Source organism: Zootoca vivipara, chromosome 1, assembly GCF_965207765.1.
Source record: "Zootoca vivipara chromosome 1, rZooViv2.hap1.1, whole genome shotgun sequence".
Lineage (NCBI taxonomy): Eukaryota > Metazoa > Chordata > Lepidosauria > Squamata > Lacertidae > Zootoca > Zootoca vivipara.
In genome coordinates this window covers 47,739,291-47,753,503 of record NC_142582.1, presented here as the reverse complement: position 1 = coordinate 47,753,503, position 14,213 = coordinate 47,739,291, and the positions used below count along the sequence as shown (strand labels likewise).

The 14,213-nt window shown below is 41.1% G+C and overlaps 1 protein-coding gene across 1 annotated transcript in view; it reads left to right on the top strand.

The window, feature by feature from the left end:
- The window catches only part of MAP3K2 (mitogen-activated protein kinase kinase kinase 2), a 31,588-nt gene that overhangs the window by 9,930 nt on the left and 7,445 nt on the right, over window positions 1–14,213 (top strand). Inside the window, exons 4-15 of the mRNA XM_035128290.3 lie at window positions 61–101; window positions 1,973–2,072; window positions 2,183–2,296; window positions 3,430–3,517; window positions 5,214–5,344; window positions 6,200–6,279; window positions 6,394–6,461; window positions 7,194–7,286; window positions 9,458–9,664; window positions 11,875–12,023; window positions 13,161–13,292; window positions 13,478–13,607. Of these exons, the coding sequence (XP_034984181.1) occupies window positions 61–101; window positions 1,973–2,072; window positions 2,183–2,296; window positions 3,430–3,517; window positions 5,214–5,344; window positions 6,200–6,279; window positions 6,394–6,461; window positions 7,194–7,286; window positions 9,458–9,664; window positions 11,875–12,023; window positions 13,161–13,292; window positions 13,478–13,607 (1,333 nt within the window). The remainder of the gene's footprint in view (window positions 1–60; window positions 102–1,972; window positions 2,073–2,182; window positions 2,297–3,429; window positions 3,518–5,213; window positions 5,345–6,199; window positions 6,280–6,393; window positions 6,462–7,193; window positions 7,287–9,457; window positions 9,665–11,874; window positions 12,024–13,160; window positions 13,293–13,477; window positions 13,608–14,213) is intronic.

Here is a 14,213-nt window from a genome sequence, read left to right as displayed (position 1 = left end):
ATTCACAAATAATATTTGTTCCCAGCTTTGTTTTCTAGTATGTGTGTAATTCTTTTACAGAATGATGTCCGAGTCAAATTTGAACACCGAGGAGAGAAAAGGTAAAAAAAAGATAATCCACAAGTTTCCAGAATCCATTCAGAATGTCACATCCAATTGATGACCCTTGGCAGATGGAAGGCTCTTTGATCCAGTGGAATGGGAACTGAGGCAATATTTAACAATCCCCCCCTCGAACTCTCACATCTGCTGCAAAGCGTTACTGGACCCTTCAGAACAGTATGGACTATAGAATGTGGTGTGTGTGTGTGTGTGTGTGTGTGTGTGTGTGCAAAAGGAAGATGACTCTTAAATGATTACTGGGATCCCTGTTTCACTGGCTAAAATTCCACTGAATCAAATTGTCTTCTGTCAGTGAAGGAAAACCAATTGGATGCAACCCACAATATTTTGTAGCTCTATGGAGTATTGGCAAAGCTTGATAGAGCAGCGTTTCTCAACCACTGTTCCGCGGCACACTAGTGTGCCGTGAGACGCTGGCTGGTGTGCCGCGACGTGCGGCGACGAGAAGGGTGATTTGCATTGTCACGTGCCTGGCGGCCGCCAATGAACATCACTAACCCGCCGGAAAGCAATATTTCTCCTCCTCTTTCCCAAAGCTCAGTGCAAACGAGCCTGGCGGCTGCCAATACACAGCACTGACCCGCCGGAATGCAATATTTGGCAAGTGTTTCTTACAGTCATAATTATAATATAGGGCGGCACAGAGTTAATTTTTTAAACTTTTTTAATGGTGGTGTGCCTCGTGATTTTTTTCACGGAACAAGTGTGCCGTGGCCCAAAAAAGGTTGAGAAACACTGTGATAGAGAATAGAGAGATGCCTATCCAATGTCAATGTTTAGAAAAGAGAAACAGAAGAAATGTGCTAAAATGCATGGATGTGTGAAATATATGTGTTGCTGTCTTTTGCTCCTAGAATAGAATAAGGAGCAATATATCTTAATAAAATCATTTATTTTGACACATGCACACCCTATAATATTCCTGCATTGCAGGGGGTTGGACTAGATGACCCTTGGGTCCCTTCAAACTCTACAATTCTATAATTCTAATTACACATGCAAAGTAAGCTCAATTATGGCATCCAGCTACTCCTGAATCCCAAAGAAAATGGAGCCTTCATGCACCTGTGTTTGTGATGGTCAGCTAGTTTCCGTTTCTGCTGAGTAAATTAGTAATGTTCAGAGAGATCAAACCAGGAAAATGGTGTAGCTTCTGTTCTTGTGCTAAAAACTGACGTCAGGTTATTTTGGTGAACAAATTTATTCTGTGTTAGTATTTCACCTCAAATGACTGCACAGCATATATTTCAAATCCTCAAGATATTTTGCCTTTGGCATAGGAATTAATTTCCAAGAAACTCTTGGCCAAGTTGTTGTATCACAATTAGGAGAGTTTTACTTTAATGAGGTATTGACTCACATAGTTTAAGCCTGCTGCAGGTCTTAAATCATTTCTAAGCATGGCTTTCTAACTTTAGAAAATCTTATAATGGCTGATAAAATCTATCTTCGGGAGCTGATTAGCTCATTAATTCACTCTGCAAGTTGCAATTTGATTACTACTTTTTCAGCTGCAGTAATTATTTGGTGTAAGGTGGGTTGAAGCAGTATTCTGGAATATTGCAATAGTTTACCCAGCAGAAACCATGTACATTCAATGATTCACTTTACTGAATTTGGGGTTATTAATTTCAGTGCTGTTTTTGTCTTTTCAGTAAATGCACTTTTTAATAATTTGATTTTGAAGAGAGAGTGTGACACCTTATGAAAACACGCTCTCCCCCCCCCCCCCGGTATTTCACTGTTCCACGAACAAAAATTTAACTTTCATCATTGTCATCAATAGCTACTTGTTTTCATGTTGCTGGATTCCCACCCCCCATATACCTATATATACCTTGTATTACAGAATTCTACAGTTTCCTAGACCTGTCAAGCTAGAAGATATTGCATCAAAAGCTAAAGTTGCCTTTGGACAGTCAATGAATTTGCATTACAGCAATAATGAGGTAAAAGAATGGTCCTTGACTAGTAGTTGTTTGTGTTATTCCTTTATCGCATCAGCTGTGAATAGGTTGCATTGTGACCTTGTTCTGTGTGTATATTTTTCTGCCTGTAGCTGGTGATCCCATTAGCTACACAGGATGACCTGGACAAAGCAGTACAGCTTCTTGATCGAAGTGTTCATATGAAGAGCCTCAAGATATTGCTTGTTGCCCATGGAAACACACAGGTTTGTACATGTTATTTATACAGAAGTGTGTGTGTGTGTGTGTGTGTGTGTGTGTGTGTGTGTGTGTGTGTGTATTCAGATATCATATGACACAAGTGAACTTTCTGTGTTTAAAATTGCTCTTTGGGGCATGTCCACATGAATCCAAATCCATTGGTCTGTTTTGAACTAGCCTTGTTTGGTTGTTTGTGTATTATGTGCTCAGGTGAAGAAATCCAGGTGGCTGATTTTCTGAAGCTCTGTTCAGGTGTTCATTATGAGGATTAACTTAACACATGAGGATTAGAGAGCTCCACCCGAGCTCCACCCTCTCAGGTCACACTCAAGAAGGTTCCCTGAGGTTCTAGCGTTCCAAAATATGTGAAAGCCTCCATGAGTAAAGGAGGCTTCATTGATGCAGATAGTTGCATTTGAACCCACAGTGGGCAGCAGGGAAGATGCAGAGCTAGTTTGCTCATTCATGGATGCTCCCCTCCTCACATTTGAATGCCTGAACAGGGTTGGGAGTCTATGGAGGGCATGAATTGCTGTGGCAGCACTGGATTAGGCAGCACACTGCTGCTTTTATAAGTTGCAGGCTTTTGCTTCCTACTACTTGCCTCACCAAAGCAGTAGGAAGGGGTGATATAGACATGACCTATGTCAATTCAAAGACCGCTAGCGACTGTATTTTTTTTAATCTGTTACTGCTGATAGCTGCCATTGTGTGAAAGATGGATGCAAAAGCATTTTTTTCATGGGCTCGAACAGGCATTGGCAAACTCGGCCCTCCAGCTAACAGGACCAGTGGTCAGGGATGATGGGAGTTGTAGTCTCAAAACATCTGGAGGGCTGAGTTTGCCTATGCCTGGGCTAGAATGATGACAAAAGTAGAATAATAATGACAGAAATAGAATATTTCTTCCCAGTTTTAAAATACTCGGGTTTGCATATTTTAAATCTTTGAATTCCTTTGTTTTTGTAACTGGCTTTTTGAAATTATGGTCCGAAAAGAGCTGCTAAGGTTGTGTAGGCATGGCAGCAAATAGCACCCGTCCTCCTTAACAGTCCTTTCACTGAAAAATTACAAGAGTGGGAGGATTTCTTTTTTTTTTTTAAGGGATAAATAAACTGCTCCATGCTTTCACCTTCAGAGTAATACTGAGCCTCTGCCATCGCTGGAAGATTTGGATAATACAGTTTTCAGAATGACAGAGAAGAAAAATAGGCTTTCTGTAATAGGTAAGCAAACGTCATATTCCTACAGTTTTGAGTTGTTTGGGTGGTGAGTGGAGGGAATCAATATCTCTCAGTCTAATATGTTGTTGTTGTTGTTTAGTCGTTTAGTCATGTCCGACTCTTCGTGACCCCATGGACCATAGCACGCCAGGCACTCCTGTCTTGCACTGCCTCCCGCAGTTTGGTCAAACTCATGTTCGTAGCTTCGAGAACACTGTCCAACCATCTCGTCCTCTGTCGTCCCCTTCTCCTTGTGCCCTCAATCTTTCCCAACATCAGGGTCTTTTCCAGGGAGTCTTCTCTTCTCATGAGGTGTCCAAAGTATTGGAGCCTCAGCTTCACGATCTGTCCTTCCAGTGAGCACTCAGGGCTGATTTCCTTCAGAATAGATAGGTTTGATCTTCTTGCAGTCCATGGGACTCTCAAGAGTCTCCTCCAGCACCATAATTCAAAAGCATCAATTCTTCGGCGATCAGCCTTCTTTATGGTCCAGCTCTCACTTCCATACATCACTACTGGGAAAACCATAGCTTTAACTATACGGACCTTTGTCGGCAAGGTGATGTCTCTGCTTTTTAAGATGCTGTCTAGGTTTGTCATTGCTTTTCTCCCAAGAAGCAGGCGTCTTTTAATTTCGTGACTGCTGTCACCATCTGCAGTGATCAAGGAGCCCAAGAAAGTAAAATCTCTCACTGCCTCCATTTCTTCCCCTTCTATTTGCCAGGAGGTGATGGGACCAGTGGCCATGATCTTGGTTTTTTTGATGTTGAGCTTCAGACCATATTTTGCGCTCTCCTCTTTCACCCTCATTAAAAGGTTCTTTAATTCCTCCTCACTTTCTGCCATCAAGGTTGTGTCATCTGCATATCTGAGGTTGTTGATATTTCTTCCGGCAATCTTAATTCCGGCTTGGGATTTATCTTGTCCAGCCTTTCGCATGACGAATTCTGCATATAAGTTAAATAAGCAGGGAGACAATATACAACCTTGTCGTACTCCTTTCCCAATTTTGAACCAATCAGTTGTTCCATATCCAGTTCTAACTGTAGCTTCTTGTCCCACATAGAGATTTCTCAGGAGACAGATGAGATGATCAGGCACTCCCATTTTTTAAGAACTTGCCATAGTTTGCTGTGGTCGACACAGTCAAAGGCTTTTGCATAGCCAATGAAGCAGAAGCAGATGTTTTTCTGGAACTCTCTAGCTTTCTCCATAATCAGCACATGTTTGCAGTCTAATATACTTCACAGAATTGTTGTGAGATTTAAATTGAGATAAAATTTGGAGATAGAAATGTAATAAAAAGGTAAGCACCTGTGTGTGGGTGAGAGAGAGGAGACCAGTGCATTGAGTCCTGCTAGCGCAATGTGACTTTTGCACCCCTCTTCTCCCTCTGTAGCCCCCATTCCCTCCCCAAATCCTGGTCAGGAGGGTCAAGAGAACCCCCAGAACAGCAGCAGGCAGAGGATAGAGGAAATCATTCCGTCTGGCAAGCCAAAATACTTGTGCTGACAGAACAATCACTTAAGTGCGACATTGAATCCCACCCCTTTGAATGTATCTTCCCACCAAGAGATAGTCAAATCTGTGGATGTTCAAATAAATGACACATGCTTTGATAGTAAAATCCTGTAAGTAGATGATTTTTGCTGGTAAAAGAATTATTATAATTTACTCACATATTTTTAAATACCAACAGGTTATTATAGTCGCGACAGAAGCTCTCCCCCTCCAGGATACATTCCAGATGAGCTGCACCAGGTGGCCCGGAATGGCTCATTCACCAGTATAAACAGTGAGGGCGAGTTCATTCCAGAGAGCATGGATCAGGTGAGTGTTTTCTTTCATTTTCCCTTTAGGAGCTACTGCATTAAGGGGCTGCTGCATTTCCTTTAAAAGGGGCTACTGCATTAAGGTTTATCCTGTTTAAGATCCTTTGTTACCTTCTTTGTTATCCTGACCTAACGGCTAACAGTAGTCTATGGTGTAATGGCCAGGGGAGATGCAGCTCTCTCACAGGCAACTCTTGGTACAACTATATATGATACGATCCTTCAGGCTTAGCTAAGCAGTGTGGCAAGTGGCAGAAAGGGAAGGAAAAACCTCCCCCCTTCTTTTCTTCCTTCATGCCCCTGATGCTGCTGTTTTTACTGCTTGCAAGGTAAGTGAATGGGGGAATATGTGTTTTGGGAGGGTTTCAGGGAGCCATGTGGGTTGGTGAGGATTTGCACAGGGACATTTTTCTGAATTATCAGATTTATTCAGAAAAATTGAATGGGAGTTTTCTCACTCCCATCCCCTGAATATCTCTGATAATTTACCAATAAATCTGAGGTGAGCTTGAGAAAATGTGCTCATCTCTAATGCCAACACTTAATTATGCCCAGAAATGAACTGGTAGCCAGTGTATCTCCTTAAACACGGGATTAAGGTGTTCCCAGTCTCCAAATTTGTACTTGGCTAGTATCTACTTGGCTCATAATACAGCTACTGGGTTACTAGCAGAAGTTTCTGAGACATCTTCAAAGATAGCACTATGTATAATGTGTTACAGTAAGCAATCCAGAATGTTAGCGGAGCCTGGGCAACCATAGTCTGTGTTTCCCTAGCTTGTTGCATGTTGCCTATGTATGTTACACCCTTGTAGTGATAGTTCTTCAAACTTTCTTGTACTTTTGTTTCCAGATGCTGGATCCGTTATCACTGAGCAGTCCTGAAAACTCTGGCTCAGGAAGCTGCCCTTCGCTTGACAGTCCTTTAGATGGGTAAGAACCACATAATCTGCACTTCTTTCTGCTGTGATCTTTAAAACAACGAGGTAACAGAATTCAGGTAGTGCTTTACACAAGGATGTAATAGTTCAATGTTTCTACTTGTAGGGACAGCTACCCCAAGTCTCGGATGCCAAGAGCCCAGAGCTATCCAGATAATCATCAAGAGTTTTCTGGTAGGTAAAACAAATGTGTACAGTTTCCGATGCTATCCTTACAAAATCTTCTACTGTAACTTCAGTGTATGTCTGGATGTATGCATAAAGTTTAACCTAATAATGTTTTATTTGTCTTTGAGGCTGTCGTAACAATGACAAAAGTATGAAAAGTAGAAACAACCGTATGTTCATACAAAAATGTTTACTATTTTTTTTGAAACGCTAGTAAATCAGTATATCAACGGAGATGAAGCATGTGCTTCTAAGCTGCAAATACACCAGTGGAGGCAGAGCATAGCTATCATGGGTAATAACTATTAATAGCCTTAACTTCTATGAATTTGTCTAAGCCTCTTTTAAAACCATCCATGTTGGTGGCCATCCTGTGGGAGTGAGTTCCATAGGTTAACTCTGTGCTGTGTGAAGAAGTACTTTCTTTTATCTGTCCTGGATCTTTCAACATTCAGCTTTGTTTGATGTCCTTGTGCTATGATATCAGGAGAAAAACTTTGTTCTGTCCATTTTCTCTATGTCATGCATAATTTTACAAACTTCTGTTGTGTTACCTCCTACTCGTCTTTTCTCTAAACCAAAAAGCTCCAAATAATGCAGCCTTTCCTTATAGGGGAATTACTTTGTCCCCTTGATTATTTTAGTTGATCATTTGACTAACTCACATAACTTTTTCATCCAAACCCAAAATAGCCTAATTGAGAACAGTAACTTAGTTTCTCCCCCCCCCCCCTTTAGATTATGATCTTCCTATATTTGAGAAGTTTGGCAAAGGTGGAACTTACCCTCGAAGGTATCATATTTCATACCACCATCAAGACTACAATGATGGTAAGTTTGTGGGCCCCTTAACACTTTTGTGAAAGCTTCTCCCCCCCCAAAAAAAACCATAATGCACTTTCCTATCCAGAAGGGAGGCAATTTTAATCTTCAGTTGTGTGTGCTCTGCAATACAAAATGGTATTTCTTGGCTGGTCTCCTTTCCAAGTTTGAAATGTTCCTTAATTCTTTATCTGTATGCAGCCATAACAGTGTGTGATGGATTTAGGAACATAATTAATTTTCATGAGTTTTCTGAATGGCCTAGAGGCTGTTTGAAAGGGGGGGAAAGGAACCGAAATGTATGATTGCTGCTTTAGGAACATAGGAAGCTCCCTTGCACCAAGTCAAACCCTGGTGCAGCTAGCTCAGGGTTTCAGGGTTTCAGACTAGGCTGTCTCTCAGCCTTGCGTGAAGATGCCAGGGATTGATAATGATGTCCTTCTGCATACAAAGCAGATTCTCTAGAACTTGGCTACTTTCATATTAATGTGCACATTTGTAAACTCCTTTGAATTAGGTAGAATTTATTTCCAAGTTAGCTTCCATTGTCTTCCAGCATAACAAATACAAATATTACAGACAGGCAGCTAAGTCGTGTTTCTTGCCGACAACTTAAACTCTGCTGTTTAAATAACCTTGGGAAATTTTCCATTGTTTCTTGTTGCCCATGGGCATTAACGTATCTGAATCTCATTACAATTACAATTAGTTTTAATAAAGGTAAGAGTGTACTATATTTTACTGCATTGTACTATATTTTTCAAGCCACCGTTGCCTTTCCACAAAAGAAGTTCTCTTTTTGCAGAAAGGGCTGAGATCCTGTGGAGTCTTGCCCTGGAGGAAAGAAGGGAGAGAGGGGAAGGCAGTATTTGCAATTTTTCCCCCAGCACCACCCCAAGTTCTGTTCTGCAGTGGCCCTCAACCCTTCGGAACAGCTTTTCAGGGGGCTGCAAGGGGAAGGAATGGGTGACAACTGCCTTCATCTGGCAGAAGTGTCTTGTGAGGGGAGATCTATTTCCTCGTTGTCACAGAAGAGCGTAGGATGCTGTCTTATACCAAGTCAGTCCTTTGGTCCATCTAGTGCAGGGATGTTTACCCCAGTGGTTCCAAATCTTTTTTGATATGGCAACCCACAAGTCAAAATTGACTTGGTATGGTGCCCATTGATTTATTATCACATGAATTTAGGACCTTAGGTCCTCATGCATTTTAACTACAAGTTTGCCAGTTTTATAACCGTTACTTGAGGTATCCAGGCAAAAAATTCCGTAACACTTTTGAGCCACCAGAAGGCAGTTTGCAAGTGCTATAATGTAAAATTTACTCTTTCCCATGTTCAGTTACAAGTGTCACCACGGTATTATAATAAAAGTTGTAAGAAGTATTTATCCTACCAGTGAAGGATTACAAGCAGTACAGTAGACAACCGCATCAGGTTACAAACGCTTCAGGTTGCAAACTCTGCTAACCTGGAAGAGTTACCTCAAGTTGAGAACTTTGCCCCAGGATGAGAACAGAAATTGTGTGCCGGCAGTGCAGCAGCAGCAAGAGGCCCCATTAGCGAAAGCACACCTCTAGTTAAGAACAGTTTCAGGTTAAGAACGGAGCTCCATAATGAATTAAGTTTGTAACTAGAGGTACCACTGTAATTATTTTGGGCTTGCTTATAACGCCCTTGGCCAACTTGTACAAGCCTTGTGCCCCACATGCAGGTTGGAACCCACTGGCTGAGAAACACTTGCCTACTGACAGGCAGGGACTCACCAGGGTTTTAGATAGGAGACATTTTCCTGAACATGCCATCAGAGATTGAATCTGGGACCGCCTGCCACTGAGCTGTGGTCTTTCCCCAAGTTAAGTTCCTCCTTCCACACAGAAAAAGTTGTGTTAAGAGTTGGATCCGAGTCTGCTGAATGTGTACAATCTTCCAAGAGATGGTGCTAGATCCGTTTCCTTTGGAAGGTATTTCCTTATTCCTAATTCATCTTATGCACTTTTCTTTCTTTCTTTTTTAATCTAGAGGTAGCATGCTCTGTTCATTTGTGATTGCCATTGAGGTAGAAAAGCGTGGCTCTAGTCTATCCAGCATTCAGTTACTATCCTTTGCTTCCAGTGTAATGTACAAATGGAAATAATGTTTCATGGTCCTGTATTGTAGGTTTCTTTCTTCATTTCTGCAGGCCGTAAAACTTTTCCACGAGCTAGGAGAACCCAAGGAAACAGCTTACGATCCCCAGTTAGCTTCAGCCCAACTGATCACTCATTGAGTACAAGCAGTGGGAGCAGTGTTTTCACTCCAGAATATGAAGATGGGCGGATGCGAAGAAGAGGAAGTGACATAGACAATCCTACTTTGACAGTCATGGATATCAGTCCGCCTAGCCGCTGTAAGGAAAAAAGCTGCATATAATGCCATGTGACAGACAAGTCCAGTAAAAATAAGGTAACTTTAAAATGATTGCAAAAGGAATTGTTTTTGAGAGAACAATCAGACTAGTAAAACAACATCAACTCCATGCCAAAATATATAGCGCGATAGAAAACAGATTTCTTTTTCCATTCCCAGTTGCTAGAAATGACTGGAAAGTAATAGTCACTTGACAGTGTAATATTTTGGAATCTTTGGGGTCAAATGGGTCCCCTTTTTGTAAATTTGTTTTTAAAACCTATTAACACCAAATCTTGAAAAACAAAAAGCTCTAGAACTTAGTTTGTAAATTTCCTTTGCCAAATCATCAGTAAAATCCGTTGATGGCAGTCGCTGTCATAATCTTCTGGCATCTGGGCCAACACTTTGTTTCAGCATAAGACAATCCAGTATGGTTCCTCCATGCTAATAACGGCCAGTGTGAGTGGAAATGAATAAGGTACCCCAAATGCTTGACAGATTTTCTACCCCATAGAAGTGCTGGACTGTACACAATTTTGTGCCATCGCATAGAGGATACTCTGGATACTCTCTTAGAGGTGGTGATGTCTGATTTGGGGTGAACCCAAGCTTAGCTCATTCTGTTCTCTATCCCTATATGCACTGGTTATTAACACCCCCAAAGTGTCAGTGCTTGACATTGTCAGTGGATTGAACCTGCTTGGCTTGAACATGGCCCTCTTGTTCTCATTTGGAAATGCCTCAGGAGAATGGCCTATGGCACCTGGAGTGGTCACTCCATCCACCCTGTACTAAGACCAGCCATGGCAACATTTGTGTCGAGCTGAACAAGGCAGCTTTTCGGATCTTCATTTTTTTTGCTTGTCTGATGATTGTCTCAAATAATTTCTTTTGCTATTATTTTAAAGTTTGCATGTACTTTCCCCAATCTCTACTGGACTGCCTGCGTTCCTATTTTTCTTTTCAATTACTTTGAGTCTCTCTGTCCCGGTGAGTTCCTGTGCTGCTATCTGCATGTTAGCAGTTTACACCTACAGAAAAGCGGGACAAGAATGACTTTCATATAAGCCTCCTGTCTCTTGTAAAGCAGCTGCCAGTGGTGCTCATGGGTAGAGCCCCCAGGACTGTCCCCTTGCTGGAAAACCCACGTGCAAATAAAGCAGCCCCCTTCAGACTCACCCTGATGATGCATCAGCTGGAGTTTGTGCCTGACATGCACAGTGACACTGAGAAAATGGAGCTCAGCCGGTGTATTCCTGCTTGTCCCTTTCTGCATTCCTACTGAATGCCTGCAGAGGGCCCTATATATTGCATGTGCCTATTTCTCTGGAAGAACAGCTGGCATAGACATCTCCCTAGAGAATATCAAATACACACAGGTATCTTGCATTACTCGCTTCTAGCACTTTTGTGGATAAATTGGTAATTCTAAAGAGATACACCATTGGCATTAGGAGGAAATGTTTCAATACATTGTCCCTCACAAAAACTGTGTCATATTTAACAAAAAACTTTCCTCACACCTGACAGGGTAAAGTTACTAAGTTGTATGTGACTGAGCAATTGTAATGGTTTGTTGCCCTAATTGAGTACATTGCTATCATAAGCAACTATTTAGTTTCGGTCTGTACTAGGTGCCTCCTCAGTCCAAAGTAATCTTTTGTATGAGATACTTTGGACTGAAAAGGTATCTGGTACGGACTGAAACTAAATAGTTACTTAACTATTAACTAATGTTCTATCCTTAGATGCATGGATAAGTTTTCAGGAGACATCAGCAGTCTGCATATTAGTCACACTGCTGTGCTTAATGAGTATTTTCTTTGAGTTTTTGACAGATGGAAAATGTTAAGCATTTTTACAACATGCTATGTTGCAAACTGATCAGGGAATATTTATTGATGCACATTTACTTTTAATAAATAATATTAATAGCTTAATGATTTTTCTGCCATATAAACTGCCACTTTTTATTTTAAGTTAATTTAGTTGCATTAAAGTGAGGAATGCAAGAGTGGTTTGTGACTTGCATTCTTGATCATTACTACAGATTGTTGTCTTAAAGATTCTCTTTAAATGCTTATGTTGCAAAATGCAATGTGTGTATGTATAAATCCTTGCTGAAACATTCCTTGAAGCTTTGATCTTCTGATCCTTTTTCTTTGAGTAATAGAAATTGATATTTTTTTTTTAATATTCTGTTTTCAGCCCCAAGAGCTCCAACTAATTGGAGACTAGGTAAACTCCTGGGGCAGGGTGCATTTGGCAGAGTTTATCTGTGCTATGATGCAGATACAGGACGTGAGCTAGCTGTTAAGCAAGTTCAGTTTGATCCTGACAGCCCGGAGACCAGCAAGGTAAGAGTACTGGTTTTGGTTGGTGGGTGGGTTGGTTGGTTGGTGGGTTGTTGTTAACCACTTTTCACACAGAGGAGTGTCCCAAAGCAATTTACAGCATAAAATACATTAAAACTCAGTATAAAACAATTTTAAAAAACCTGAACATGCTCATCCAGTAATATGTGTAATAGTAGGACAAATCCTACTTACCTCAGTAACTGGATGAACGGGGGGGGGGGACGGGGGACTAATTCTTTTTCCCAATGTATGAGCGCAAACGCTTTAGCCTGACACCTACAAGCAAACAATGATGGCACCAGGCTTACTTCCTTGGGGAGAGTATTCCAGAAATAGGCAGCCACCACTGCAAAGGCCTGTTTCTGTGTTGCCTCCCTCTGCATATTCCTTGAAGGAGGCAGAACAGGACTAGGAATGCAGTGTCCAGGTAGCTTCATATATGGAGAGGTGCCTCATGTATCTGTTACCCAACTACTTCCAGAGCCAGTGAGGCATAGTCGTTAGGGTGCTGGACTAGGACCTGGGAGTCTAGGGTTCGAATCCCCACCCAGTCATGAAGCTCACTGGGTGTGGCCTTGGGCCAGTCACTGTCTTTCCCTACCTCGTAGGGTTGTTGTGGGGATTGAATGAGAACCATGTATAATCCACCTTGAGCACCATGTAGAAAAATAGGTAGGCTTTGAATGCAATCAATCATCAGTCAATAATATTCTGAAAATTTCCTGTAGTTTTATTTTGGCTGCTATAAAATGTGGACATTAAGAAGAGGTTGAAACCCAGTCCACTGTGCAGTGAAAATAACAGAATAAGGACTCTTACATTGCTCAAGTTCATTTCAAAGGGACTCGAAAAAGTCCAGTCTTTATATAAGAAAATTGTAATGTAATTTTATGTGGTGTACTAGATAAAATAATAAGTACTATCCAATTTAGCCACTCTTATTTAATAGTTGGGGGTGGTGGATTTGCTAATTTCCCAAGTTCATGGGTTTCTAATAGTGAGCTAGAGGATGAGCCCCAATGTGGCCTTTGGAAGTCTTCAGTTCCAAGTGCAAGTTAAATGATGCATTTATTGTTGTTTGAATCAAACCTGCTTGTCAGATTCTGTTAAGGCTAATCCTGTGCTCTTGCGTTCCAGGAGGTAAATGCACTTGAATGTGAGATTCAGCTTCTGAAAAACCTTCTACATGAGAGAATTGTTCAGTATTATGGCTGCTTGAGGGACCCTCCCGAAAGAACACTCTCTATATTTATGGAATATATGCCTGGGGTAAGCCAGAGATCTGGATATAGATAGTAAGTTAATGTCAGCTAGTTAGAGTTAAGGCCAGATAGGGGAAGGGTTCTTAGAGGATTGCTTCTACAAACATTTTAAAATGCAGCCATTTTTCATGCAAGAGTGATTCTACTTTTGAAACAGGTGCTACAGTATTCTTATTCTTCCTTTGTCTCTAGGGCTCAATTAAAGATCAGTTGAAGGCATATGGCGCACTCACGGAGAATGTGACTCGGAAATACACCCGGCAGATTTTGGAAGGAGTTCATTATTTGCACAGTAACATGATTGTACATAGAGATATTAAAGGTAAGAATGGGAGAATTGTTGAAGGTAGATAAGTAATGTGGTTAGAAAAAATAACAACTATTAACTAAATATGAGCCAAATCTTTATGATGAAAACAAGACAATGTTTTATTCAAGGTTCTTCTTGCATTCTTGCAATTAAAATATAAATATATCTGTTGGTAGTTTATAGCGTTTCAAGTTAAGACATCATTTCAAGCAAGATGGCTAGAAAATTCTAACAGACTCTTTCATTCATATTGCTTTGTCAAAAAATTCTCAAAACATCTCCAAAGCAGTCAGAACATTAAACAACTCGTGTCATGGTACCAATAGGTGAATCTTTTCCATTTATTCATTGTGAATGCTTTTCCAGTACAGTGGTACCTCGGGTTACAAACTTAATTCGTTCTGGAGGTCCGTTCTTAACCCGAGGCGCGCGTTCGCTAATGGGGCCGCCTGCTGCCGCGCGATTTCTTTTCTCATCCTGGGGCAAAGTTTGCAACCCGGAGCAACTACTTCCGGGTTAGCAGAGTTTTTAACCTGAAATGTTTGTAACCCGAGGTACCACTGTATTTGGAATTCCAACCACAAAGTTTGGCAATATTTAGTGTTTGCACAGTGCTTT